General features: G+C 40.0%; 1 protein-coding gene across 2 annotated transcripts; it reads right to left on the reverse strand.

The window, feature by feature from the left end:
* Positions 1-1,811: 1,811 nt before the first annotated feature.
* LOC132102793 (phosphatidylinositol 4-phosphate 5-kinase type-1 alpha-like) lies at positions 1,812-27,760 on the reverse strand. Of its 2 annotated transcripts, XM_059507442.1 has the most exons (16): positions 27,458-27,760; positions 25,495-25,536; positions 21,521-21,555; positions 12,405-12,485; positions 11,083-11,213; positions 10,714-10,831; positions 10,259-10,411; positions 8,582-8,881; positions 3,905-4,131; positions 3,663-3,746; positions 3,534-3,582; positions 3,357-3,438; positions 2,665-2,826; positions 2,347-2,476; positions 2,109-2,171; positions 1,812-1,935 (listed from the first exon to the last, which is right to left on the reverse strand). In XM_059507442.1, exons 1-16 carry the CDS (start codon positions 27,501-27,503, stop codon positions 1,851-1,853), a joined length of 1,788 nt encoding a protein of 595 aa, XP_059363425.1. In that variant the 5' UTR covers positions 27,504-27,760; the 3' UTR covers positions 1,812-1,850. The 2 variants fall into 2 exon arrangements, with proteins under 2 accessions (XP_059363425.1, XP_059363426.1); XM_059507443.1 differs by lacking the exon at positions 25,495-25,536 and having other exon boundaries at positions 27,458-27,758.
* Between the last annotated feature and the right edge of the window lie 206 nt (positions 27,761-27,966).

The raw sequence follows: 27,966 nt of genomic DNA on the forward strand, positions 1-27,966 counted from the left end.
CTTCAGGTCTGCAAAATCAAATCCTTGGCAAAACATCACTTCGGTCCCAAACCTGCATGATTTTAAGAGCGGTTTTATTTGGGACAACACAATACTGTTCAAGACTACAGTCAGCCCTTATTCTAAATACTTCAAGACTGCAATGTCAGTCTCAGATCTGTGTGTCAGTTACACAGGTCTCCAAGCCTGAAATCAGCTCTGACCTATTAAGAGAAACTAAGTAATCCCTGTCAAACGATAGATCCATTAAAAACCATTTCCTCTGTTAAACATTATGAGTCAAATGGAAGCGAAAATAGAAAGGCAGATTCACTGAGAGCTTTTACTGAGCCAAAGGCTCTTCTGTTTTCTTTCCAGCTCCTCTATAATCTAAAGTGTTCACATGTGCCCTGGTAAAGTCCACTAGTGTCTATTTCTTTCATTCTTTTAATCTTTATTTAGATTATTTAATCTCAGGGCGAGTCTTAAAGTACAACTGTTCCAGAGAACATCTTCATGGCTGTAAAGGATTTGACGTCCTTGGAACTCAAGGAAAATTGGAATTTGGAAATCAGCTATGAATGATCTTAAGATCGACAAAACATCCTGTTCGAATATATATTCAGCTTACATTCCTTAAATCCAGACTGCTTCAGTCTTATCTACACACTATGATTGTGTATAATGCTAGAAAATGCTTAGGTTTGTATGAAAGGGCCCGTAAAAAGACTAACAAAACATGCATTGTGTCACAAAATCATCTGTAACAGGTAGATCTGAAATGACTTAAGCAAGTGTCTGGAGGCCATGGAAATTTTATGGCTGCATTAAGGCAGATGATCGGAAGACGTCATTGATATGTTAGTTAAAAGATAATAGCTGCTGTGCAAAAAGAGCACATTAGTAGCATTTTATAACGTACAGGAACACAGAACGAATATTTACAGAACTATATACACAAATATTAGAGGGCCCTTGGCATGGCAGCAATATGTGCACTGAAAATATGAGAGAATATGGCATGGAAGCAGGTCCGTCCATTTCTCAACCTGGATATTATAAAATAGTGGCACCTCAGAGAAGGCAATCACATAGCATGAAATTCTAAACCTGAATGTGGGATATTTCAAAGACAAAAAGCTATCTGTAACATTCAAATGCCTTTGCTTTATAACAAAGCTGGAATCATTTTTGGTCATTTCTTTCCCCCCATATTTTTGTCGTTCTTATGGCACATGCCGTCTCAACACAGGAAGAGATGGGAAAACCCACAAATGAGATGCTCTCATCAGATTTACTTAACAAAAAAAAAAAAGCCATAACAAAATTAAGCTTCATATATGTATATATACAGAAGCCACTGAGAAATAGAACTTGATTGCTTATCTCTGCCACACACGCTCACCTGTTGAGAGACGTATACTGGAGTGCTAGCATCCGTTAATCCTAGTCACACCAGTTCAGAGAGATTTAATAGGTTTAAAGACCTATATAAATAAAGATCTATGCAACATAGCCTCCAACGATACTATAAAGTGGTGCCAACTGTGTAACGTGCTTTTTCTCCCAGCACTAGCTAGGCAGAGGAAACTAAATAAGGTTTGTGCATCCTGACTGCTCTGTTTTAAACGTTTAGGAGCAAACAAAGGCAGCAAAGAGTGTGACTGAGATGCTAACAGTCGGTTTTAGCAGCTCTTCCTGTGCGACAGAAGAGGAAAAAGCAAGCAAAACTCCTCGCTCAGTGGCTTTTCTTCATTCCCTCTGTCTCTCACTCACTTTTAAAACATACTTCATTGTGCTCTGGCCCTGGAGTTCATTCTGAAGCTCCCACTGAATATTTTTGTAACATTTGTTCATTTAAAACATACAAATCAAATGTCAGTTTCTGGGATGATGTCTTTGAGTGAAATGGCATCTTTGTTGCTCAGCTGTTCATCTAAGCATTCGCCTCCAGAGCTGAAGAAGAGAGTGAGAGAAAGTTTCAAATAACAGCATTTATTTTAAATAGAATTATTTTTTAACTCTATGATCAGTTCTGACCAATTTAATGCATCCTTGCTGAATAAAAGTATAATTTTTTTAAAAAGAATGTTTAATCATGAGAGGTGGTGAGATGAGAAGAGTTTTACCTCTGAGGGCCGCTGCTGTCAGGCTCAACGACTGCAGATTTGTGCACCTCCACCCCTACAGACCTGGTAATAAATAGACCATAATTATACAGGGGAAGGTGAAGGTGTGCTATAAAGCGATTTCAACAGGAGAGATGATAATGAAATATAACAGGCAAAAAAGACTGCAATAAACTACACAGAAACAGAGAAAAAGTGACTGATTAAAACAAAAATGACGGAGGACGTGTGGAGGTACCTTTGAGGAGGTGAAGACGATGTCATTCCTGTGCTGCCAGGTGAAGAGTTTGGCAGGTCTGTTGCCCCAAACTCACTGGAGCTTCCAGTCAAAGGATTTGGGAGCAGGTCGAGTCTGCCCAGGTGCATGCCTGAGAACAACAATCACACAGGGAGTTATGATTTGATTTATGCCCCAGAGAAAGCACACTATAAAAGCCTATCCACAGTACATCTGAATCACAGATGAAAGGCATACACAAGAACAATGCCTCAATCTCAAATGAATTTTACAGTGACGTCTGTTGTTTAAAATTTTATATAAGGATGCATTACTCACCACTCTCTCCTTCTGAGTCGGTCTGGTGAGGATGAGTACGGTACAGGAGTCTGGCGTCAGCAACTGTCTGTCCACCGGGAGCAGAAGCAGAGCTTCCCATCGGAAGCCGTCTCACAAAACTCGAACAGCCACTTCGGTTCTTCTTTGAGGGGGATGATTTCACTGGGAACGGAGAGAGGCATAGGATGATGACGTCACAAAAATATTAAAAGCTCAAATGTCTAAAACCTTAAAGGGTTGGTTAAACAAAAAAAAAAATGTAATTGTCGTGTCGTTCCAAACCCATACACCTTCAGGTATTTTTAATGTAACCTCAGAGATCTCTGTTCCTCCACTGAAAGTCCATTCCACCAAAACATTCATAAAGGCAAGTCTTCCGACGAGACGCAATCGCTTTATATGACATAGAATTTATTTGGGGTTCTTGATGAGCTGTTCGAATGTGCCTTGGTCAATGTTTATATCTGAATACAATAAAAATTCTATTAGATCTGTCCATTATATGAAGCGATTGTGGATATGGATTACTTCTCCAATTTATGAACTTTCTGAAGCTTGAAATTCAATAGAGAGGTTTAAGAATATAATTTCACTTGTGTTTCAAAGAAGAGCAAATATCTGGCATCTGGATCAACACGAGGGTGTGTAATTGATGATGCACTTTTATTTTTGGGTGAAGTATCCAGACGTACGTGTTTTCTTAAAAACTGTGCTGCACATGAAACGCTGGAAGCGCTCCGCGTAGAATCCGGGGCGATGTACAGAGACCGTGTCCTGCAACGTAAATGACATAAATGCTTATTCTCTCACATGGAGGCAAAATAACAATAATATCTACTTGAAAATGACTTGCAGGAACTGATGCATACCCCATCATGAACCAAGGCCTTCCAGGAATGCTCTATTTTTTTAATAAATCTGAAGGAAGAACAAAAGGAGAGATATTAATGATGGTCACAAACATGTAAAAATGCACTCAACTGTCTGCGAGTAGTCACCTGTATGACTGTAATATGTCGATGATCCCAATGTAAATCAGTATTCTCTCTCCTTTACTGTTGCGTGCAGGGATTCCTCCCCATCTACAGACAAAATGTGTTAAATATGACTACCATATCCTGCAGCCAAACGAAGAAACAATACATGAGATTTAAGAGTGAGACAAAGATGAAACCGAAGAGGTAGACATAGACATGCATTGAAAGCAGATGGATGTGAGTGAACTAAGATGTTGACTTACTGGTCCTCTGTTTCCAGGGTTCCTTTCCCTTTGGCCTCTCCCTGTATGGCCTCCATAGCGGTGCTGTAGAGAGCTTTCTGAGCCTGTGGCCTCCTGTGGTCTGGCGTCACGGCCCCCTCGGACCCCCCGGCCTCTACTGCCCCTGCTCGCTGCTCACGGGATGCCTGATCCGAGTTATGGATTCCCACCAAAAGACTGTAGTCCATGATCTTAAAGCTTTGCAGCAGCTGTCAAGTGCAGAGATGGATCAACAGAGGCAAGAGAGTAAAACAAATTCTTGCATTTGACGATATTCAATATGTGTGTGTGTATTTTTACATATCCGTGTTAAAAGCTTTCTTCCTCTCTTTCAACACGGGAAGCATCTTTTAAAACCTTTGTAGCCAAATAGATTCAAAATGTAAATAATTATTATCTTCATTTATATGACGCAATATAACTATACATAGTAATAAACAGCAACATTTACATTTTATATGTTGTTAATGGAACATACATGTCATCAGGAGACGTACTGGTCAAATTAAAAGCACAATAAAACTGATTTATGTCATTTTCTACATCAAACTACCATTCAAAAGATTGGAGTAATTGTTTTTTCAATGAAATTAATATTTTTATTCAGCAAGGGGACATTAAATTGATCAAAGGTAACATACGATGTTGCTTATATTTAAAATAAATGTGGTTCTCTTAATCAAATACAATTTTCCCACAAAATTAAGCAATGCAAACGTTTTAAACGGCGACAGTAACAAAAATGTTTCTTGAGCAGCAAGTCAGCATTTTAGCATGATTTCTCAAAGATCATGTGACACTGGAGTAATGATCCTAAAATTTAGCTTTGCTATCACAGCAACAAATTACTTTTTTGATGGCTAGACGAGTGGCGCCGATACAGGATGGCTGCCTCCGTAACGTGCTCTGCAGTTGTTTTTGTGTTTTTGTTAGTTTGTCCTGTCTTTAGTTATATTCCTGCAATCAGTTTCACCAGGGACGAATTGCTGGATATTCGGCAACACACATCTCCCGATATTTCACCGGTTTTCGACTATTCTGATGTTTTGCTGGACATTCTTGTCGGCGGAGCGGCTGCGCTGATCACACGCTTCAAGAGGACGCGCAGACGGGGAAAGCGAGCGGGAGCGCTCGTGAGACTCAGAAAACGCAGATTTCGAACGCCGTTGCCTAGCATCCATCTGGCAAATCTCCGCTCTCTACCCAACAAAACGGACGAACTGCTTCTGCTCTCTCGGACAAATAAAGATTTCTCTCACTCTGCTGCTCTGTGTTTCACGGAAACTTGGCTGAATGACACCATACCGGACAGCGCGCTCCATCTGCCTGACTTTCAGCTGTTTAGAGCGGATCGCGACGCAGAATCAACGGGGAAATCGCGCGGCGGCGGGACATGCTTTACATCAATGAACGGTGGTGTACAGATGTAACTGTGTTAAAGAAGACGTGCTGCTCAAATCTCGAAACGCTCTTCATTAACTGTAAGCCGTTCTATTCGCCGCGGGAGTTTCATTCATTCATTCTGGTTAGTGTTTACATCCCTCCTCAAGCGCACGTGAGCTCAGCTTTACAGAAACTCGCTGAGCAGATCACAGAGACAGAACAACAACACCCAGACTCTGTTTTAATCATTCTTGGGGACTTTAATAAAGCCAATCTCTCCCGTGAACTGCCAAAATACAGACAGCATGTTACCTGTCCCACCAGAGACAGTAATATACTGGATCACTGTTACACAACAATAAAGGATGCATATCACTCTGTTCCACGAGCAGCTTTGGGACGTTCTGATCACCTTCTGGTTCATCTTATACCGACCTACAGGCAGAAACTAAAATCAGCTAAACCTGTATTAAGGACTGTAAAAAGATGGACTAATGAAGCAGAGCAGGATTTACAATCTTGTTTTGACATCACAGACTGGAGCGTTTTTGAAGCTGCTGCCACCGATCTGGACGAACTCACAGAGACCGTAACATCATATATTAGTTTCTGTGAGGATATGTGTATTCCTACCAAGACTCAACTAAATTACAACAATGACAAACCGTGGTTCACTGCAAAACTCAGACAGCTCCGTCAGGCCAAAGAAGATGCTTACAGGAAGGGGGACAATGTCTTGTATAAACAGGCTAAATACACACTGGAAAAGGAGATCAAAGTGGCAAAGAGGAATTATTCTGAAAAAATAAGGACTCAGTTCACTCCGAACGACTCCGCATCAGTGTGGAAAAGTCTAAAGAAGTTCACCAATTACAAGACACCACCCCCCAGCACTGTGGAAAATCAACGACTGGCAGACGATCTGAACGAGTTTTACTGCAGGTTTGAAAGAACACCCATCACCTGCCCTGAAAACCTCCCCACACAACCATTCACACCATTCACAACTCCTGCAACCAACCCTGAATGCCTCTCCAAACAAACGTTCACACCATTCACAGCTCCTGCAACCCATCCTGATCACCTCTCCAATCAACCGCTCTCACCATTCACAACTCCTGCAACCAACCCTGAATGCCTCTCCAAACAAACGTTCACACCATTCACAGCTCCTGCAACCCACCCTGAACACCTCTCCAATCAAGCGCTCTCACCATTCACACCTCCTGCATCCCCCCTCTCCCCCACACCTGCAATACAGATCAGCGAAGATGCGGTGCGCCAGGTCTTCAGGAAGCAGAAAAGGAAAAAAGCACCAGGCCCAGATTGTGTTACACCAGCCTGTCTGAAATCCTGTGCTGACCAGCTGGCCCCCATCTTCACACAGATCTTCAACAGATCACTGGAGCTGTGCGAAGTCCCTTCATGCTTCAAACGCTCCACCATCATCCCCATCCCCAAGAAACCCAAAATTACAGGACTAAATGATTACAGGCCTGTGGCTCTAACGTCTGTAGTCATGAAGTCATTTGAAAAACTGCTGCTGGCCCACCTGAAGGACATCACTGGACCCATGCTAGATCCTCTTCAGTTTGCCTACAGAGCAAACAGGTCTGTGGACGATGCAGTAAACATTGGACTGCATTATGTTCTGCAACACCTAGACAGACCGGGAACCTATGTGAGGATCCTGTTTGTGGACTTCAGCTCTGCCTTCAACACGATCATCCCAAACCTCCTCTTGCCCAAACTAACTCAGCTCTCCGTGCCCACCTCCGTCTGTCAGTGGATCAACAGCTTCCTGACAGACAGGCAGCAGCTAGTGAGACTGGGAAAATACACATCCAGCACCCGTACAATCGGCACCGGAGCTCCCCAGGGCTGTGTTCTCTCCCCACTGCTCTTCTCCCTGTACACTAATGACTGCACATCTAAGGACCCCTCTGTCAAGCTCCTGAAGTTTGCAGATGACACCACACTCATCGGCCTCATTCAGGACGGTGACGAGTCTGCTTACAGACAGGAGGTTAAAGAGCTGGCTGTCTGGTGCAGTCTCAACAACCTGGAGCTTAACACGCTCAAAACAGTGGAGATGATCGTGGACTTCAGGAGAAACCCCCCTGCACTCCCCCCACTCACCATCATGAACAGCACTGTGACTGCAGTGGAGTCATTCAGGTTCCTGGGCACCACTATCTCTCAGGACCTGAAGTGGGACATTCACATTGACTCCATTGTGAAAAAGGCCCAGCAGAGGTTGTACTTTCTTCGCCAGCTGAGGAAGTTTAACCTGCCACAGGAGCTGCTGAAACAGTTCTACTCCACCATCATCGAATCCATCCTCTGCACTTCAGTAACTGTCTGGTTCAGCTCAGCTTCTAAATCGGACCTCAGAAGACTACAGAGGGTAGTCCGGACTGCTGAGCGAATTATCGGTACAACCCTCCCATCTATTCAAGAACTGTACTTATCCAGAGTGAGCAAAAGGGCTGTTAAAATCACTCTGGACCCCTCACATCCAGCACACTCCCTCTTTGAACTGTTGCCATCTGGTCGACGCTACAGAGCACTGAGCGCCAGAACGACCAGACACAGGAACAGTTTCTTCCCTCAGGCAATCCATCTTATGAACAGCTGATAATAACTGTGGGACACACTACACTATTTATATTTATATACACTACACTTTTTATCCAACACACATACTTAGCGTACACGTAAATCTTTTGCACATAATATACATGTACATACATGGAACACACTATACTACTTATATTTATATTTATATACACATACACTTATTTATCCAAACACACATACTTAGCGTACAGTTAAAATTTTTCCACATAATATACATGTACATACATAAATGCTCTTTTTAATATACCTGCCATACATTGTCAATTTGTATATTGTCAATCCTTACCCACCTATTTGTATTTTTTTGTATTTTTTATTCCTTATTGTGTTTTTTGTTCTGTCGCTGTTATGTTGCACTGCGGAGCTCTGTCACGAAAACAAATTCCTCGTATGTGTGAACATACCTGGCAATAAAGCTCATTCTGATTCTGAAATATATTCAATTACAAAGCAGCTATTTTAAAATATAGTAATATTTCAACTTTATATATATATATATTCTTATTTATATAAATACAAAAAAAACAAACAGTATGTAACCATTGTGAATATTCGAATATACATGGTCATAATAATCCTGGATTCTACATTAGAACCAGCACATGACAACGCTCAAACACAAGCATGCATGCTCACCAGGCAGTCCCTCTGGATGGTTTTGGAGAGGGCGTTGTAGTTGTCAGGTTCGAGCTGGATGCCCTCGGGCATATCCTGGATGAAATCCAGATCTTTGTAAGTGGGGACGCTCTTCTCTCTCTCTTTGGGGGAGGCACGGCGCTTGCATGTGGAGCCCTTTAGGTCATATTTGAGGTGCATAGGCACACTACAGGGCAACAGGTTATTCATTGCAACAATCCGGATGTTCTTTCCGCCCGCCTGCACGCAATACAAGCCGTAAAACTTGGGGAGCAGCGTTCTCTTGTTCTGATTCAGATTCTGAGGGGAGGAGGAGAGAAAATAGAAATACAAATTTGGTAATAACACAGTTTGGGCCTGGATGGTTGCTACAGTTATGCTTTTAAACAGAACCCATTCTAGACAACAGTATCTAAAGTATGAGTGCACACTAGGTCAAAATAGCTGAAAAACTAAATTCAAATTTTGTACCTAAGTATTATCAAAATTCAAATTATATTCAAATTTAAAATGCATAATTTCAGTTAGGGTGAAGAAAAGCTTTTGGCTTCTCCTCTGAGGCCACAAGAGGGCGCATCGAGCATAATATTACTAATGCACGTTTATTCAAAGCATAAGAAAACATGACTGTGGAAAAAAAAAATATATAATAATTTAAAATAATGTTTATAAACCAATTATAATTAATTAAGTTGCTTAAATAACTATAAACAAAACTGTGTCATGTATGTATGTATAGTTAAATAAAAAGGGCGGAAAGCCAGTCACACAGAATATTTTTTTAATTTAAAAACATGAGATGCAGTGGGATGGGGGAAGAAAAACCCACCATAAAGTCACGAGATATGTTTTAAAAAAATTAAACTTACATTAATTTTACTTGGCTTTCTAAAAATGTGGCTTTCTTGTTTGAGACGCGAGTCCAACGGTGTCCCTCTAGAAAATGTGCAAAATATGCGTTCTGTGTGAACGGCTTGGTTTTTTCCACAGTCATGTTTTCTTATGCTTTGAATAAACGTGCATTAGTAATACTATGCTCGATGCGCCCTCTTGTGGCCTCAAAAGAGAAGCCAAAAGCTTTTATTCACCCTAACTGAAATTATGCATTTTAAATTTGAATATAATTTTAATTTTGATAATTTTGATATTAAGTTCCGTATCAGTTACAAATTATCATTACTTACCTATAAGGCCCTAAATGGTTTAGCTCCTGCGTACCTAACTAGCCTTCTACCACGCTACAATCCATCACGCTCCCTAAGGTCACAAAACGCTGGACTTTTGGTAGTTCCAAGGATAGCAAAGTCCACTAAAGGAGGTAGAGCTTCCTATTGTAAAAAGCGCTTTCTATTGTAAAAAGCGCTATACAAATAAACTTGAATTGAAGTGAATGTAAACAATATCTTCTCCACATTGATGTTCTCTTTTTTTCTAGTGGCTTCAACCGAATAGGCTAACAAAAACCTGACGACACCTACATCGTCATCGCATCTCGTGCGCCACTGATAAAGGACTTCGGCCGTCCGGGCACCGTCCGCATTATGTCATTTTCGTCATCCGCGTGCAACCATTTTTTTGAGGCCGCGTGGAATGTGCACGCACACAAGGTGACTGATGAAACAAGTGGTACAGCCACTGATGAAACAGCCCTAGTGCACACCAGTGAGAAACACTCACCATGAAGTAGCCGGGCAGTAGCTTCTGCAGGAACTCTGCCTCTTTGTGCTGCACTGTTTTAATAATGAACTCATCATCGCTTGTCACATAAAATATCGATCCACTCGCTCCAGGGTTGGACAATTCAATCAAAGGATCATTGCACAGAGAGTACTGCAGTCAGAAAGAAACCACAAAATCATATCAGGTATGTATCTTAGGAGAATGAACAAATAAAATATGGATGGATCAATAATTTATTACATGGTATTAAAATATTATTTAATACAAATTTCATAATCTCTTATTCTAATCTTTATATAATATTTATATACTATATAATATAATACAATTATATACTATAAACTTTCAATGGGTCAACAAACTTATTGTATGAGTTTATTCTAACAACACCAGTTTCTAAACTATGTTCACATGAGAGCTCAAGCTGTGAGTGTGTTTGTGGTTCAGCTGACCAGATAATCGTCAGGTCGAATGCCAAAGAGTTCTCTGAAATAACGGAAGGCGATGGGGGCGTAGGTCTTAAACCTGAAGTCACCGTGGTGGTGTGCTGGAGTCAAATTACTTCCTTCACTGCAGCAGGAAAATAACAGAGACAGGGTTATGAGTTTCTGTTTTATTAAATATAAAACCTGCCAAGCTGCCCATTATTCAGTATGAAGATGCCTGTAGTGACCAAAGGCTCTGGTATGGTTGGCATGCCACTTGGTTTATAGACAAAGACTTAACAACGGTCATCACATCGATTTAAAACTATTTAAAATATTCAGATATATCTACACAACATGGCAGAGTATTTCTGGGAAACATGTGGGAACAGTCACCTCGGGAAGAAGATGCTCTCCACTACATAGAAGTCCTGCATGAGAACGTCTCTCTCTGCTTTCTGACTGAGGCTGCCCACCGTGTGTGTGATTCCCAGCTGGATGGCACCTTTGAGGGCGGAGGAAGTCGTCTACAGACGAACAAAGAGAACGTGTGAGAATGCATGAGAAATAAGTGCAAACAGAGAGGACAGACGGGAAACACTAATACGCATCACAATGATTGTTTTAAACAGCGCACAAATGAGTTGTTATATAGGTGGAGTGGGAACATAATGCATTTCATTTCCAGAAAAACAAATGCTGGAATCTGTCATTATTAGTGAGTGGGAGATATATGAGATATATTGATATTTTCTACTCTTGACAAATATTGATATTGTCAACAATGTTCATTTAAAAAATTTCATCCTGCAACTCAAATCTAATAAAACAAACAAACAAACAAAAAAAAGCATGTTTTTAAGAGTAGATTTGAAAAAGAAAAAAATTTGTTTAATAATTTATGCAGAAAAATGTAAAATCGTAGCAAAATACAACATTCTTAAAAAAATTATATATTTCCAAATGTGCAAAAAATCCTGTATAATGGTTTATCCTAAAATGTTTTTAAATAATATGAAATAAATAAATAGCTATAAAACAACACAGATCCAAACCTGATAAACCTTGTTCCCTTCATCCTGTGCACCACTTCTATGATGTTTACATGGCCTTTCTATTAAAAATGCCATGTTTTCAAGACACTTTGACTAAAACACAATGATTACAAATAATATTTAACATTTTGTGTGCTTCAATTTAACAATAAATAGTAATAGTAATAAGCAGAAATATTTACCAGATATGTATTAAAGATGATGTTTCTAATAATAATTATAACAAGAACAGTAATAATAATAATGATAATTTCCTAATTCACAAAATAAAAATAAAATAAATAAACATTAAAAAAAGACAAAGCAATCTTAATCGCAGTTTTGTATTGATTTAAATCCACGATTGGCAGGTTAACGCTACAACAGTTTTTGCTACTAAAGTTTCAATCAGAGAGAGTTGTAGATCTGAATGCTTTTATAATAAAGGATGCATCATGAAACTAGTTTATAAAAATCTCTCTGTCCAGGAAAAATGATGGGCATATGGAAAGAACTTTAAAATCACCGTGATATTCACAATGTTGCTTAATTTTCCATCATTTTAGAATGTGTCATGATAATCTCTATTTCCTTCCCAGCTCCACCCTTCAGTCTATTCCTCTTTTCTAGCCCAGTTTCCCTCTCTTGCCCTTCCTCTGTTATCAGATCTGACTGCGAGCTGACCTTTTTGTAAGTTGTTTCTCCAGTGGGGTCAACTCCTCTGTGACCAATAGTCTTCTTCATACTCTGAGATGATCCCGGCCCCTATTTAGAGAGACAAGAGACAAAAATGAGTGACAGAGAAAAAAGGAGAAGAGAAAAAAGCATCTGGTTTCATGTCAACAGAGAGGATTCTAGAGGCCTTGACTCTGTACATGTTTGACTTCCTGTTTGTCAGGTGTTTCCTAGAGTCAAACACACATTCCCGTCCGTCCGTTCGTCCTCTCGCTGCCTTGATACATGTGGATCTTCAGCTGACAATGAGACTAATGTGTGTGTGTCTAACGGTGTCAATATTTGCCCTGTTCAGGATCCGTCTCACATGACTGTTTGATCAACACACAGTAACAGTAAGTCAAGCTTACTTCAGCCTGCAGGGCTCATGTGTTCACATTCCTCTACCAATGTCCAGCAACTAAAATACACTCACACTCAGAAGAAACTGTGGACACTGAGCTGAGCTTTTACAAGTGCTTGGCTAACAGATGAGAAAACAAGGGAAGGTGAAAATTTTTGCATGAGGCACTGAAGCCCAGAGTGCAGAAACCAGTCGTACAAAAGATATCCATTTAAAGATAAAGCAAGAGGCTGTGCTATATTGTGAATGCATTCATGGCTAAAGTGCAATGTTAACCATTCAGAAATCACTATGTTTACTATAAAGCATAGCATCAAATGCCTTTTTACTTATAAAATGGTCATTAATGGGCAAAAATGAATGCCAATAATAGGTAACATAATTAACATCAGTCGATTCACTTAGTGAATGGCAAGTCATCATAACTTTCATTTACAGAGAAAATTATGATGCATTATTACATACATATATTTTCAAGCTGAAGTTGCACGTTTAGTTTAGTGCCAACTGTGCTACAAAACTGCGGCTCTCTAGAACCAAGAAATAGGAACCCTGAATGTACTCTAAGGAAAGAGTAATTACGGAATAATTACTTTTGAACTTTATTTTATTAGTCTCCTCTGTTAATGTAATGAGTCCTTTATTTCCGCCTCTATAGTGGAACATTAATTTCGCGTCTAGAAAGGTGGGACTGGTTAGTGAGACGCACACGCGGAAGAAAGGAGGAAATAATCTCATGTTGCTCTAAAACGCTCTGAAATCGTAAAGTTCTAAAGGAAAGGAGGATAATTAAGCACCTAGCTGGAACGGGAACAAGGTATTGTGTTTAGTTTGTTTAATGTTTATGTGCATTAATATGTAGGTTAATTTATTCGACTTGAAGAAGTGTTTAAATGTGTATCACTTGTAATGTGAAGTTATGTTAACATAAGCTTTTCAGCATTGTTAATACTGATTGAGATAACGTCATAAAAAGGGTTTTATAAATGGCTGTTTCTAATGTTGTTATATATTGTTATATATTGTTATATATATATATATATATATATATATATATATATACTGTTTAATGTGGCCTTCGGCTAATGTTTGTGTTCGTAAGAGATAATTTATGTTATTTATCTGTCTTGTAGCTCTTACGGTTGTTTCAAGAAGAAAAAGGTGTAAGAAAATAAAAGCTTTTTGAAATTTCAGTACGCTTCACCATTGTCTGGCTGGGGTTTAGCTACAGTAAGAGCTTCACCCGCTTCGATACTGACGACGTGTTGTCTACGACGGGCTACGGAGGGTTTTCACGGTGCCGGCTACAGCTTCTGCTACATCGTGTTAGCATGGACTCATCAAGCTGCATCGTCACGCCTCGTGCCTGACCTACGCTTGACAGCGGTCTCACGGATTCGGTGCAATGGTCAAGTACAGCCTCATTCACGGACATTGATGCAGGTCTGTGAGTATTAACCCACTAATACGGTCTATAATACTGCAATAAGGCGAACAACGGATTTAACGGCTTCTCAGACTGAACATTAATACTTACCGGCTCATCAACGAGAGCAACAAAAATCTGTGGTTACATTTGCACTCATGCCTGCGTGCATCCACATGGATATTTTATGTTTATTCAGTTCATAACGAGGGCTTTATTGTATCTGCTAAGGGGTCTTCTGCCATTAGAGTTTAAAAATTTTAGGTGATAATGTCAAAGTCAGGTAATGAGATGAGGTGGAGGAGCAGATGGCTGGTTATCAGCATGAAGATTTACAAGGTGAAGTCCACATAATGGTAGATTCATCAGAGAGACCGTGTCTGAAGGAAACAAATGAAGCTAAACGACAAAGTCCAACTGATCTCCAAGGCAAGCTTAACAAGGATGATAATGCTCTTGAAGGTCCAAGACGCTCTGAACGCATACGCCATCCTACAGAGAAGATGCGTGCACATCAATATGAAGAGGCCAAGAAAAAAGAGAAAAGGCTGTATGCCATGTACGAGCAGTGGAAGCTCCACACACGGAAGGCAAGAGATCAGCTAAAAACTTCAAAAAAATATGTCAGAGAGTCAGCTCTGGCCTCTCATTGAAGAGCTTAAGAAAGATAAAGAAGACGTAATGAACATTTATTATGAAATTCAAAATCTCACTACACCCTCCACCGACATAAGAAGAAGAGTTGATACGTGTGAATCGGTGACCACAGAAATCATCAACATTGCCTACAGCAGAGCTATAGATGATGAAAGCGGGTTTAATGAGCAGCAGGAAAGACACCGCCTTCATGAACTGCTTCGCCATGACTATGCAAAGTCTGTCTATAAGTCACAGCAAGTCTGATCATTACTCCACAACTTCAGTCATGACAGCAAAACGCGTAGATGCAGCAGCTGAACTAGCAGTGAAAGAAGCAAATTATCAGATGCTGCTAGAGGAAGAAAGGCAAAAGGAATCCATAAGAGAGTAAGAGGAACAACAATGCAAGTCTCTAGAGGCACGAAGGCGTGAGTTGGAGCGATTGCAGGCAGAAAAAGGGATACGAGCAGCTCAAGCCAAGTTGAAGATTTATGAAAAGGAGACAGAACACAAGAATGCTACCTATGTTAAAAAAGAAAGGAACATGGAAGTAAAGAATGTGCCTGGATCTACGATGCCTCTCTCAAGATGCATTGCCCCGTTGTACAGACATTCCCTCTCTCGCTCAGATCCTTCAAGAAAACATAGCCTTAAATAGGCTTCCTGTTCCCGAGCCTTTTGTCTTTAATGGCGATCCCATACAATTCATTGAAAGGAAGGCAGCATTCATCTCACTCATTGAGCAAAGGGCAATCACACCAGCTGAAAAACTATACTATCTGAAAAAATATGTTGGTGGCCCAGCACGGCAGGTTTTAGATGGCAACTTCTACTGAAATAACAATGAAGCATACCAAGATGCATGGGACAAACTAAATCGTCGCTTTGGCCAGCGATTCACCATTTAGAGAGCATTCAGAGAGAAGCTCACCAACTGGCCGAGAATTCAATCAAAGGATGCTGAAGGACTGAGATGCTTCTCAGATTTTCTGAATGCTTGTCAAGATGCCATGCCTTATGTCAAGGGTCTCGACATATTAAATGACTGGGAGGAGAATCGGAAGCTTGTTCACAAATTGCCAGACTGGGCAGCTTTAAGTTGGAACCGACAAGTCATGCAAAGCCTAAATGAAAATCAAGAATTCCCAAGTTTCAAGGAGTTTGCTAGATTCACGTCAAACGAAGCCGAGATTGCTTGCAATCCCATTACTTCCTTTCATGCCTTTGTTCATCAGATTCTATCACTGAGAAGAGAAATCTCAGAGACGTGAAGAAAAACAAGGCTAGTGTTCTTACCACTCAAACAGTCACTGACAATGAAAACCACAAGTCAGTACAGAGGAAGGTTAAGACTTCATGTATTCTTTGTAAAGATAATAGACACCAGCTTCATGCATGCTCCAAGGTCACTGAGATGGCGTTGGTTGAGCGACGCAACTACATAAAGGAGAAAAAACTCTGCTACGGATACCTGAAACCTGGCCACAGTGTGAGAAACTGTCTTCATCGTCATTTTTGTGACCACTGAAAGGGAAAGCATCCTACAGCTCTGCATGATGACAACTATAAAAGAGAAAGGTCTACATCAGAACCAGAGACAAATCGAGGTGCTGCTGCAACATCACCTAGTGTAACAGGTGAAGGCTCATCTAACACATCAATGGTGATACCAGTCTGGGTTTCATCTAAAAATGATCCAATGACTGAGAAACTTGTCTATGCACTACTCGACACTCAAAGCGACACTACTTTTATTGACCAAGAAGTGAGTGATGGTCTTAATGCTGACAAGTATCCAGTGAAATTGAAGTTGACGACTATGAGTGGTAAGGATACAGTGCTCACAAGCGAAGGTGTTTCTGGACTTTGTGTTAGAGGATACAGTTCCGCAGTTCAAGTTGATCTTCCGGTCACCTATACAAAGGACTGCATACCTGTTAACCGTTCTCACATTCCCACCTGTGAGACGGCTAAACAATGGAGTCATTTTGCAGAAATAGTGGATGAAATCCAACCACTTAAGGACTGTGTAGTAGGTCTTTTGATCGGCTACAACTGCTCAAGAGCTATGGCACCAAGGCAAGTCCTTTTAGGAGAAGACGAGGAACCCTACGCTGTAAGGACGGATTTAGGATGGAGTATTGTAGGGCGCTCACTACAAACCCATGATGCGTTGAGCACACACCACTTGTGTCACAGAATTACAGTTAAGGAGCTACCTCCGATAACTCCTACCGACGTCATTCGCATTTTAGAGTCTGACTTCAAAGATGGCAGTGACGACAGCAAAATTGTGTCACAAGAAGACATCACATTCCTCAACATACTGGATGAGGGAATAAGGAAAAATATACATGGCCATTATGAGATGCATCTGCCTTTTAAAAACAGACCCAGCTTGCCTGATAACAAAGGCTCTGCTATGAGACGCCTACTTCACCTTAAAAGGAAATTGCAGCGTGATGAAAGGTTTAAGAAGCTTTATGTTGAGTTCATGGAGGAAGTCATCGGAAATGGAGATGCTGAGCAGGTCAAGGATGGTGAGAGTGAAGGAGAGAGATGATAAATTCCCCATCATGGTGTGCATCATGTGAAGAAGCCAGATAAACTTTGTGTAGTGTTCGATTGCTCAGCTAGATACAAAGGAACAAGCTTGAATGATCACCTCCTCTCTGGGCCTGACATGTTGAAAAACTTATGTGGAGTTCTCATCCGTTTCCGACAGCAACCCATTGCATTGATGTGCGACATTCAGAAGATGTTCCATCAGTTTCATGTGGGCGACTTCCTGCGCTTTCTTTGGTGGAAGCAAGGAGATTTGAACTCGCAGCCCAGCGAGTTTCGCAAGAAAGTGCATCTGTTCAGTGCAGCTTCCTCTCCGGGGTGTGCCAACTATAGGATAAAACACCTAGCTAAGAGAATCGCGACATCTACACTCAAAGCTTGAGATTTGTTATGAGGGACTTTTATGTAGATGATGGGCTCGCAAGTGTTGAAAACACTGAAGATGCTATTCAGCTTGCCAGGGAAGCTTGTGAACTCTGCGCCATGGGTGGTCTCCGACTACATAAGTTTGTGTCTAATGACAGAAGGTTATTAGAGAGTATACCACCCTCTGAACGAGCAACCAACGTGAAGGATATGGATCTCGCATTTGATGATTTGCCACTTGAGAGAGCTCTCGGGATTCAATGGGATGTGGAGTCTGACCGCTTTAGGCTTAACGTCAGTCTTAAGGAGCAGTCAGCGACACGACGTGGCATTTTATCTACAGTGGCTTCTCTGTACGATCCCCTTGGGTTTGTGGCGCCAGTCATCCTCAAAGCGAAGATCATTCTCCAGGAGATGTGCAGACGGGGCACTGGTTGGGACGATCCTCTCACTGACGAGCTTCGCCCAAAATGGGAACAATGGAGAAATGATCTAGCCCACTTAGATAATTTCACCATATCCCGTACCTACTCACCTGCTGGATTTGGAAGGGTCTCAGAGACAGAGCTGCATCATTTCTCTGATGCCAGTGTGAAGGGTTACGGCCAGTGTTCATACCTGCTACTCCAAAACGTAAAAGGTGATATTCATTGTGCCTTAATTGTAGGAAAATAACGTGTCTCTCCAACCAAGGTCACAACCATCCCAAGATTAGAATTGACAGCAACAGTTGTTTCCGTGAAGATAAGCAACATACTTAAGGAGGAACTGGGATGTATAAATGCCGAGGAGTACTTCTGGACCGACTCTAAAGTGGTCATAGGTTATATAAGAAATGAAGCACGATGATTTCACACGTTTGTGGCTAACTGGGTTCAGAAGATTCAGCTCAGCTCAGCCCCACAACACTGGAGATATGTCCCAACAAGCGAGAATCCTGCTGACCATGCTTCTCGAGGCTTAACTGCCAGTGAGCTTTTGTCGTCTACTTGGCTCACTGGACCCAAGTTCCTATGGAACAAGGAAATAAAGCTGGCTACAGATGAAATATCAGAGTTAACCGTCGGAGATCCAGAGGTCAGGAGTGTTCTAGCGCTCAGTACCAAAACCACTGAATGCGTGAGTCTCATTGATCGCTTGTCTAAGTTCTCATCATGGTCGCTAGCTACGCGAGCAGTTGCACGCATTCTCAGGCGCATAAGCAAGAACAGATCAAACAATCTCACCTCTGTAACAGAACGAGAAGAGGCAGAACATTGCTTAATCAAACATCTGCAGAAAAATGTGTATCATGAAGAGTTGAAACTGCTGAGCAAAGGGATCCCTCTACCACATCACAATCCGTTACATGCTCTTGATGCTTTTCTCCACGACGACGTGTCCTCAGGGTGGGAGGGAGGCTGTGCAACTCCTCTCTTCCCAACTTCATCAAGCACCCTGCAATCATTCCCAAATATCATCATATCACGAGGATGATTATTGCTTATTATCACGAGAAGATGAAATATCAAGGTAAAGGTCTTACCATTAATGAAATAAGGCGCAGCGGCTACTGGATTACAGGAATCAACCGGGCGGTTGCATCCTACATTCGTCAATGTGTCATCTGTAGACGGCAATGCAGACCTATGGAAGAGCAAAGGATAGCTGATCTACCCTTTGATCGGTTGGAGCCATCACCCCCCTTCACTTTCTGCGGCATGGACTGCTTCGGGCCGTCCATTACAAAGCAAGGAAGAAAAGAGAACAAGAGGTACGGTCTTCTTTTTACTTGCCTTAGTTCCCATGCTGTTCATATTGAGATTCTTGAAGACATGTCGACAGATGCCTTCATAAATGGCTTTCGATGTTTCATTGCCATACGTGGTACTGTTCGTCAGATCAAGTCTGATCAAGGAAGCAACTTCGTAGGAGCCAAAAATCAGTTTAGAGAAGCTCTAAAGGAAGTCGATGCAGACCATCTGGCTGTATTTCTTGCAGAGAAGCAGTGTGACTTCAGCATGAATGCACCCCATTCTAGCCATGCCGGAGGAGTGTGGGAAAGACAAATAAGGACAGTGAGAGGCGTTCTAAGGTCCACTCTTGCTCTTTCCTCTGGTAGATTAAATGATGCTTCACTACGGGCCTTTTTCTATGAGGCTATGGCAATAGTCAACAGTCTTCCTTTGATTGTTGACAATCTCAGTGACCCCAATAGTCTCGAAACACTCACCCCTAATCATCTTCTGACAATGAAATCTGTCCAGGCCTTGCCTCCCCCTGGTGAATTCATCAGAGAAGATGTGTATGGCAAGAAGAGGTGAAGACATGTTCAATATCTCGCAGAACAGTTTTGGAGTCAATGGCGAAAGGAATACCTTGCCAACATTGATCTCAGACAGCACTGGCATGCTCCAAGAAGAAATTTACAAGTTGGAGATATTGTAATCATGAATGGAGAGGATGTGCACAGGAACAAGTGGAGATTGGGTAGGGTTTCAGAAACGACTACTGACAAAGATGGACTTGTACGAAGAGTTAAAATCCAGCTTGGTGACAGTAAGCTTGGCAAGAAAGGTGAACGTCTTCACAAGGTGTCCGAAGTTGAGCGCCCAGTCCAGAAACTCGTTCTGCTGCTGGAGACTAATTAAATCTGCTCCTTCCCTCCATAGTACAAAATATTACATAGTTATAGATAAGTTTCCAACATTGGCATAAGTTGTCTTTGTTCTTATATGGGCTCAGGGAAGGCAATTTTCAGTTAAAATCATTCACGTCTAGAAAGGTGGGACTGGTTAGTGAGACGCACACACAGAAGAAAGGAGGAAATAATCTCATGTTGCTCTAAAACGCTCTGAAATCGTAAAGTTCTAAAGGAAAGGAGTGGATAATTAAGCACCTAGCTGAAACAGGAACAAGGTATTGTGTTTAGTTTGTTTAATGTTTATGTGCATTAATATGTAGGTTAATTTATTCGACTTGAAGAAATGTTTAAATGTGTATCACTTGTCATGTGAAGTTATGTTAACATAAGCTTTTCAGCATTGTTAATACTGATTGAGATAACGTCATAAAAAGGGTTTTATAAATGGCTGTTTGTAATGTTGTTATATATTGTTATATATTGTTATATACACATATATATATATATATATATATATATATATATATATATATATATATATATATATATATATATATATATATATATATATAATATACTGTTTAATGTGGCCTTCAGCTAATGTTTGTGTTCGTAAGAGCTAATTTATGTTATTTATCTGTCCTGTAGCTCTTACAGTGTTTCAAGAAGAAAAAGGTGTAAGAAAATAAAAGCTTTTTGAAATATCAGTACGCTTCACCATTGTCTGGCTGGGGTTTAGCTACACTGATTTCAAAAACACTGTATGTTAATTATTTCAAAGTTTTCATTTAATATATCAATTTTAAGTTTGACAATCAGCTAATTAATGAATTAATTATATCATGCATGGGGTGTATTAAAATCACCTATCCCACTATGCACTGAGAAGACTCGTGTATGCACTTCCCTTCCAGTTAGGTCATTCTTACACAAACAGATTAATGTAAATCTAGAAAGACCAGTAACATGATTTGTTAGAGAAAAAAAAATGTAGTGATGAAATGATAAAACTGCAGTCATCACATTTAGAATTTGAATAGCTATTAAGAAATAAGTTCTATGAATTACAGAAACTGAGAAGTCCAACATCAGATCAGTCTTACCTCCGTCAATGTCATCTTTCGAATTCCACTGGACCCTTTCAAGTTGGTGGGAGAGAGAAAGAAGAACAAAAACAATCATATGAATTTGGATCGGAAAAATCGGATATGAACTTCACAATTCCTGATTCCTTTTAAATGAAATTATTACTTGAAATCGGCAAAGATGCATCAAATTCATCAAAAGTGACAGTAAAGACATTTTTGATGCTAGTAAAAAATTTCTATTTGAAATATAAGTTTATATTTATCAACAAATCCTGAAATATTATCACGATCAATGAATCTCAAACTGTTTTCAACATTTATAATAGCAAGAAATGCTCCTTAAGTGCCAAATCTGCATAATATAATGATTTCTGCAGGATCATGTGACACTGAAGACTAAAATAATAGCTGCTGAAAATTCAGCTTTGCTATCAAAGCAATAAATGACATTTTAATATATTAAAATCAAAACATTTGAAACCGTTAAAACAATTCAACACATTACTTGTTTTACAGTATTATCATTTCTTTTGGATCAAATATTAGCAGCCTTGGAGAAAATATAAAAGAAAAATTTTGCCAACCCAAAACTTTTAAACGATGCATGCAGTTTGTACATCCTTTATTAATGAAAACTAGAAAGCATCTCAGGTCTCACATTCAAAATTTGTCGTTCATCTCTGCTCACTGGAAAAACAAGCTAAAGTTCTTACAACCTGACAATGTCACGGGGGCAAAATCTGTCATGAACAGCAGGGGTGCCAGACGATCAGCAGACTGTCACACCAGATGCTTTCCAGACACTTTACTCAATAAATAACACAGGACAGGGTCACAGTCTAAAACACCCGAAGGCCTCAAATTGTGTGGGAATACGTTTTTTGCATTGATTCAAAATGACTGCATGTCTTCAGGCGAGACAGAAGTTATACAACAAACCTTGTCTGTCTGTTGTCAACACAAACAGGCTGAGATGCACCAGCATAGCAACCTCAACCTGCCAAGAGTTTGATATTATTACACACAATCTGGATTAGAATCCAACCTACAGGAATAGTAACGTCTCCGGTTACAGAACCTAACCTCGGTTCCCTGAGAAGGGAACGAGATCTTGCGTGCAGCTATGCTGATGCATTGGGGAAACACTTTCCTCCGAATCTTTCGCTGTGAATAAGACTTGAGCGAAAAGTAACACGGTATGAACACAACGTCTCGTTCCCTTCTCAGTTGATCTGGGGAGCAGGAGACACGCAGGCTTTGCGACTGTAGCAACTCTCTGCCGGCAGTGTCAGTTCCTGTAACCAGGGACCGTTGCTTCTTCTTTTGCGGCTCCGGATGACCAGTGTTGGGGAAAGTTACTTTTAAAAGGAATGCATTTCAAAATGGCGTTACTCCCTAAAAAAGTAACTAATTACGTTACTTAGTTACTTTTTATGGAAAGTAATGCATTACGTTACTTTTGCATTACTTTTGCGTTACTTTTTAAATATGCGCAGGGCTTGATTGTTTTTAATATAAGAAGTTTATAGCAAATCTAAAAGCCACTTCACACCAAAAAGTGTAATGAATAAACCTCAGGCTGAAGGGAATTCATGTTTGTACAGTAGAACACAGGAGAAGACGGTTCAACACTCTTCAGCAAAAAAAATAAAAAATAAGAACAATTAAGCACAATTGTTAGTTTATCTAAAGTCATTTTTGCTTATTAGTATGGTCTAGAACTAAATCATGTTCACACAGTGCACACAAGGCCTCTGTACTTCCGATTTCTCCCAATATGGGAACAGAAGGCTTGTCAGTCAATAAATGGGAAAACAAAGTAACTGGCGTTACTTTTTTGAAAAAGTAACTCAGATATTCTGTTGTTAATTAAAAAGTAATGTGTTACTTTACTACTTATTTGAAAAAACTAATTTGATTATGTAACTCATGTAACTCATCTACTTAAAATGCGTTACCCCCAACACTGTGGATGACAGTAGGTAGATGAGTCACAGAGTACGAGGGCTATCCTCCCACAGAGAGTCCTGACACTCACGGTGTGGCAGTGAGGGCAGTTAGGCCTCAGGGTGGGTGCGCCCCAGGCAAAACACGCACCTGTTCTGATCATCAAGGAGCTTTAGAAGTCCCAATCAGGAGGAACAAAGTTTGAAGGACATGTCGCAACTTCGCTGGAATGCTGAAGAGGATTGCAATATAATCCACTTTTTTTGCGATGAATTGTCGAGGTCAAGGTCAAGAAATGATTCAGGTGAAGGAGAAACATTTAGCGTAAAATGACGCTGTGCGGTGCGTTATAAAGGGTGCCACGCCCACTTATTTCTGCTCGCTTGATAGCCATTGGCCATTGCAAGGCAGGCTTCATTATTCTAAGGAGAAAGGTGTTTCCCCAATGGTCAGCACAGCTGTACGCAACACAGAGAGACCATCTTGAAAGGGAACTCTTTTTTTCTGTAAACACATACCAGATCTAAGATATAACATACAGCATATTAGGCAATGACATATATGTTTCTACGATAAAGAAAAACTTTTTTAGTTTTTTATGTATGCTGGATTCATATGATTGAAAAAAATCTTTGTTATATCTTCAGTAAGTAAAGTATTGTGGTGTAATCATTAGTAAAACAAAAAAGTGTGATTTCCCCTTCACTCTGAATACATATGAGTGAATCGTAAAAGTTAGTTCAAACTTTAATTTTTGTTTACATCATGAATTATTCATTCCACCACGTGATTTTTACGATATCTACTTGCCTTGCCTTGTTACAAAAAGGTCAAATTATCTAAGATTTTACTGACCTTGAGGGTCTTTTTAGGGGTCCTAAATGATAGGCCTACCATTTCCTTTGTTTGTTTTTGTGCATGTTGGCTAGACCATGAAACTTATTTTGTAGATAAAAGTTTTTCAAATATTGAGAGTGCAGTGCAGTTTTATTAAAAAACTGCTTTTTACATTTTTTTAATAAAGCTTCACTGACCCATTTGTACGGAGCCCAGACATGGCATGCAGGAAAAAATATTTATATCATCTTGTTTTAAGTGCATTGTGTGTATGATTTACTAATCCGTGTTCATTGAATGATTTGTGAATATAGGCTACATCCCTGTTACAGTCCTGTCCATATTACAGTACAGTAAATATTAGTAAGTCATGGGAGCGAACTGTTGATTCGTGGCCATGGTATAACCACAATATAGGCTGCAATATTTTGGTATGTGGTTTATTTCTAAGAAAACACATTTGGATAGAAGTTTATCATTGACTTGTTTTTAAAAGGACGACTTGGCAACACTGAGTTAAGACATACCTCCTTCCTAGTAATTTCTTGAACCACAACTCTTACGCTTTTACTTCATTAACAACCAGTTGTTCATTTCAGTTCTGTACACCCTGCAGAATTTCTGCAAATGCAGTTGGCACTATCTGAATTTATTCAGGAGTCAGTTCGGTTGAAGAATCCGGCTGATGCTCACATAAATGATTGAACTGTGTGTGTAAAGAACAGGATTAAGCACAAAAAGGTGAACTGATGACCAAATGTTCATGGCCAGTGCAGCTAAATTTGGTTATCATAGTTTCAGTCATTGCAGTTTCAAGAGTAAGTTATGTTCCATACACGCACAAAACTATAAATTAGGGGATCTACTCCAATATTTGAATTCGGCTGTCACGCCTGAAACACCTGTACTTGGCCTATGTCCAGTGTTACAGTGTCCAGAAAACTGTGATACATATTTACTTGTTCCTACAGATTGCTGGGCCCTTTCATCATCAGTCTGAAATATCAATTCCAATTCCCATCTGTCTTAATAACATAAACAGATGAGTCACAGTTACAGCTTTAACTTTCATTACATTCCACCGATCCCACAGTCATCAAGCTTAAAACATCACTGCAAATGAGATCATGCAAGAGACAAGCCATTCTGGTTAATTGTCACTCAGAGTCTCTAAATCACACAGCACAACAGAGTCGTGCATGTACCTCTCCGTGAGGCCAACAGCCTCCAAAAAGGAGTCCTCAGATCTGCAGGGGTAAGAAAGTCATTTTAATGGCGACCGAACTGTCAGCGCTTAAACCAGTATGACCCAAAATTAACTCTCTGAATGGGTGAGAAACAGGATGGAGGATTATTTGGATGGGTATTTGTTATTTGTCTGTTCGGATGGGTGAGTAGTTGTTGTTCGTCTGGATGGGTGGGTCTTTATTTGGAGTGGGTGTTGGTTTGTTTGTCCGTTTGAATGGATGGGTGTTGTCTTGTTGGTTTGGATGGGCAGATGGGTACAAGGATGGATGAATGGGAAGATGGACAGATAGATGAGTGAATACTGGATGGATGGATGGGTGGGTGGGTACATGGCTAGATAGATGCACAGTTAAGTGCAGGGATTAATGAATAAGTGAATGGACAGATTAATGTTTTCCCAGTGGGAAATTTAGGTTGTCTCATAGTAATAACAGGAGTAACACCAAACAACAATTATAAAACACAATGTTAAACAGCACATCATAAAATTAAAACTTAACTATAAATGCATAATTTGATTAATCAAAACATATTGTTTAAAAAAAATTCCGGCTTTGTTTTGCATTATATCCTTAAACCACAAAGCAAGTGAAATGTCCACTAAGAGAAAACACATGGCTCATCTCTTGAGCTAGTCTATATTTAGGTCAAGCTTTAGAGATACACTTTCTCTCAGGAAAAGTAGGCAACAAATCTTGTACCTCGTGCACACGGAAACAAACACACTTTTGAGGTCATGAACTGTGGGAAGATGATGTGCTGTCTGTGAGATGGGATTTAAGGGTTTAGATGTTCACCAGTCTGTCCCATTTCATCTTGGTGAGTGCGGTGGTTTCTGTCCTATTTTCACATTTATATTTAGAGAAAATTAACAGCCTGGACCATCATCAAGACAGCGTGCATGTGTCTAAGAGCACTAAAAATACTTCCAAATAGTGCACTAACTACGTCCTAATGTGGGTTACCCACACAACATCAAATTATATTCTGAGCTAACAGACAAAACCACCCAAATAATGACCACCTGACTGACTTCAGCACCTCAGACTAGTGAATATCCACTTAATTTCCCAAGGGATGTTATTTTTACTCAGTGGTCAATGAAGACAGACAAAGACTCAAAAGAGGACAAGCACTGTTAATGCCATTTACATCCCAATAACCAATTAGCTAATGCACAAACAGAAACCGTTTGAAGTGTCAATGAGATGAATGGACTTGTTACAAACAGTTAAAATATAATAGCATTCGCACACACAGTCAGTGTAAAATATATTTAGATCATGTTTGCCATGGTTTAATCAGCACTAAGTGACAAAATAACTTTAAACTCCAAAAACTGTTTACATAAATTCCTGCAAACCTTATCTATAATTCTAAAAAGTTCTCAAAACACACACAGACACGCACACACAAAAGATAAAAATGATAAAAACAGACTCAATAAAGTGATAAATTATCAAGATTTGTAAAGAGAAATTCATAGAGAAGGGTTCATTCTAAGCAATAAATCCAAAACGCTTCGTAACTTAATTGTATTTGTTAATGAAGGTTATTCATTTTAATATTAGCTCAGTACATGCTTAATAAGACTGGGCTAGGTCGCTTATAGCATGTTAGCCACAGATCCACATCATCTTTCTGGATCAATTCAGGAAAACCTTCACTTGATACACCAACTGAATTCAATAAATGACACATACACATATCTAATAAGTAACAGATACATTATATTTACTAACTAATAACTATAATAGATGAAATGTATTTTGTTGTTGTTGAACGAAAGGCTTGAAGTCAGTAAACATGTTGAATCAATCCAGTGCTGGTCAGAAAACAGTGGATCGATCCATGGCAACAGATCAACATTAAAACACAGATGACTCAATATCCCTATAAAAACATGAAAATTTAATTTACCTGGAGGGGCGGATAAGCCCGTGTCGGGTGGACCGGCGGACGCCATGGTGATTCGGGTTTACTGGACCGATCCTGACCGGAACCAGAGCGACAGACAGTGTCCGGTTCCGCCCGGACCGACTCTCTAGCGCCCTTCACTGTCACTGACCTCTCCGAGACTCAACCACTCATTTAATAATGCAAAAAGCGTTTCTGACCACAATCTAAACTACCATTAGATATTTTACATAATATTTCATACGACGATCTAGTTTGTATCCCAATAATAATTTATAATCCAAATAATATAATGTGATATCCGCGGTTATACTGACGACAGTCTTGCCTTGTCAACGACCCATTAGTTTGTGAACCAAGGCTTTATGTACAGAGCTAAACATAACAAAACTGTTCACAGAACAGATAACATCTTGCACAGGTTGAGCATGCATGACTATTTAAAAGTCCTCATTGCACACTGGGGGTAAAAATTGTTTAGGCTATATATATATATATATATATATATATAT

The sequence above is a fragment of the Carassius carassius genome, chromosome 24, assembly GCF_963082965.1.
Source record: "Carassius carassius chromosome 24, fCarCar2.1, whole genome shotgun sequence".
In the NCBI taxonomy this organism is placed as follows: Eukaryota; Metazoa; Chordata; class Actinopteri; order Cypriniformes; family Cyprinidae; genus Carassius; species Carassius carassius.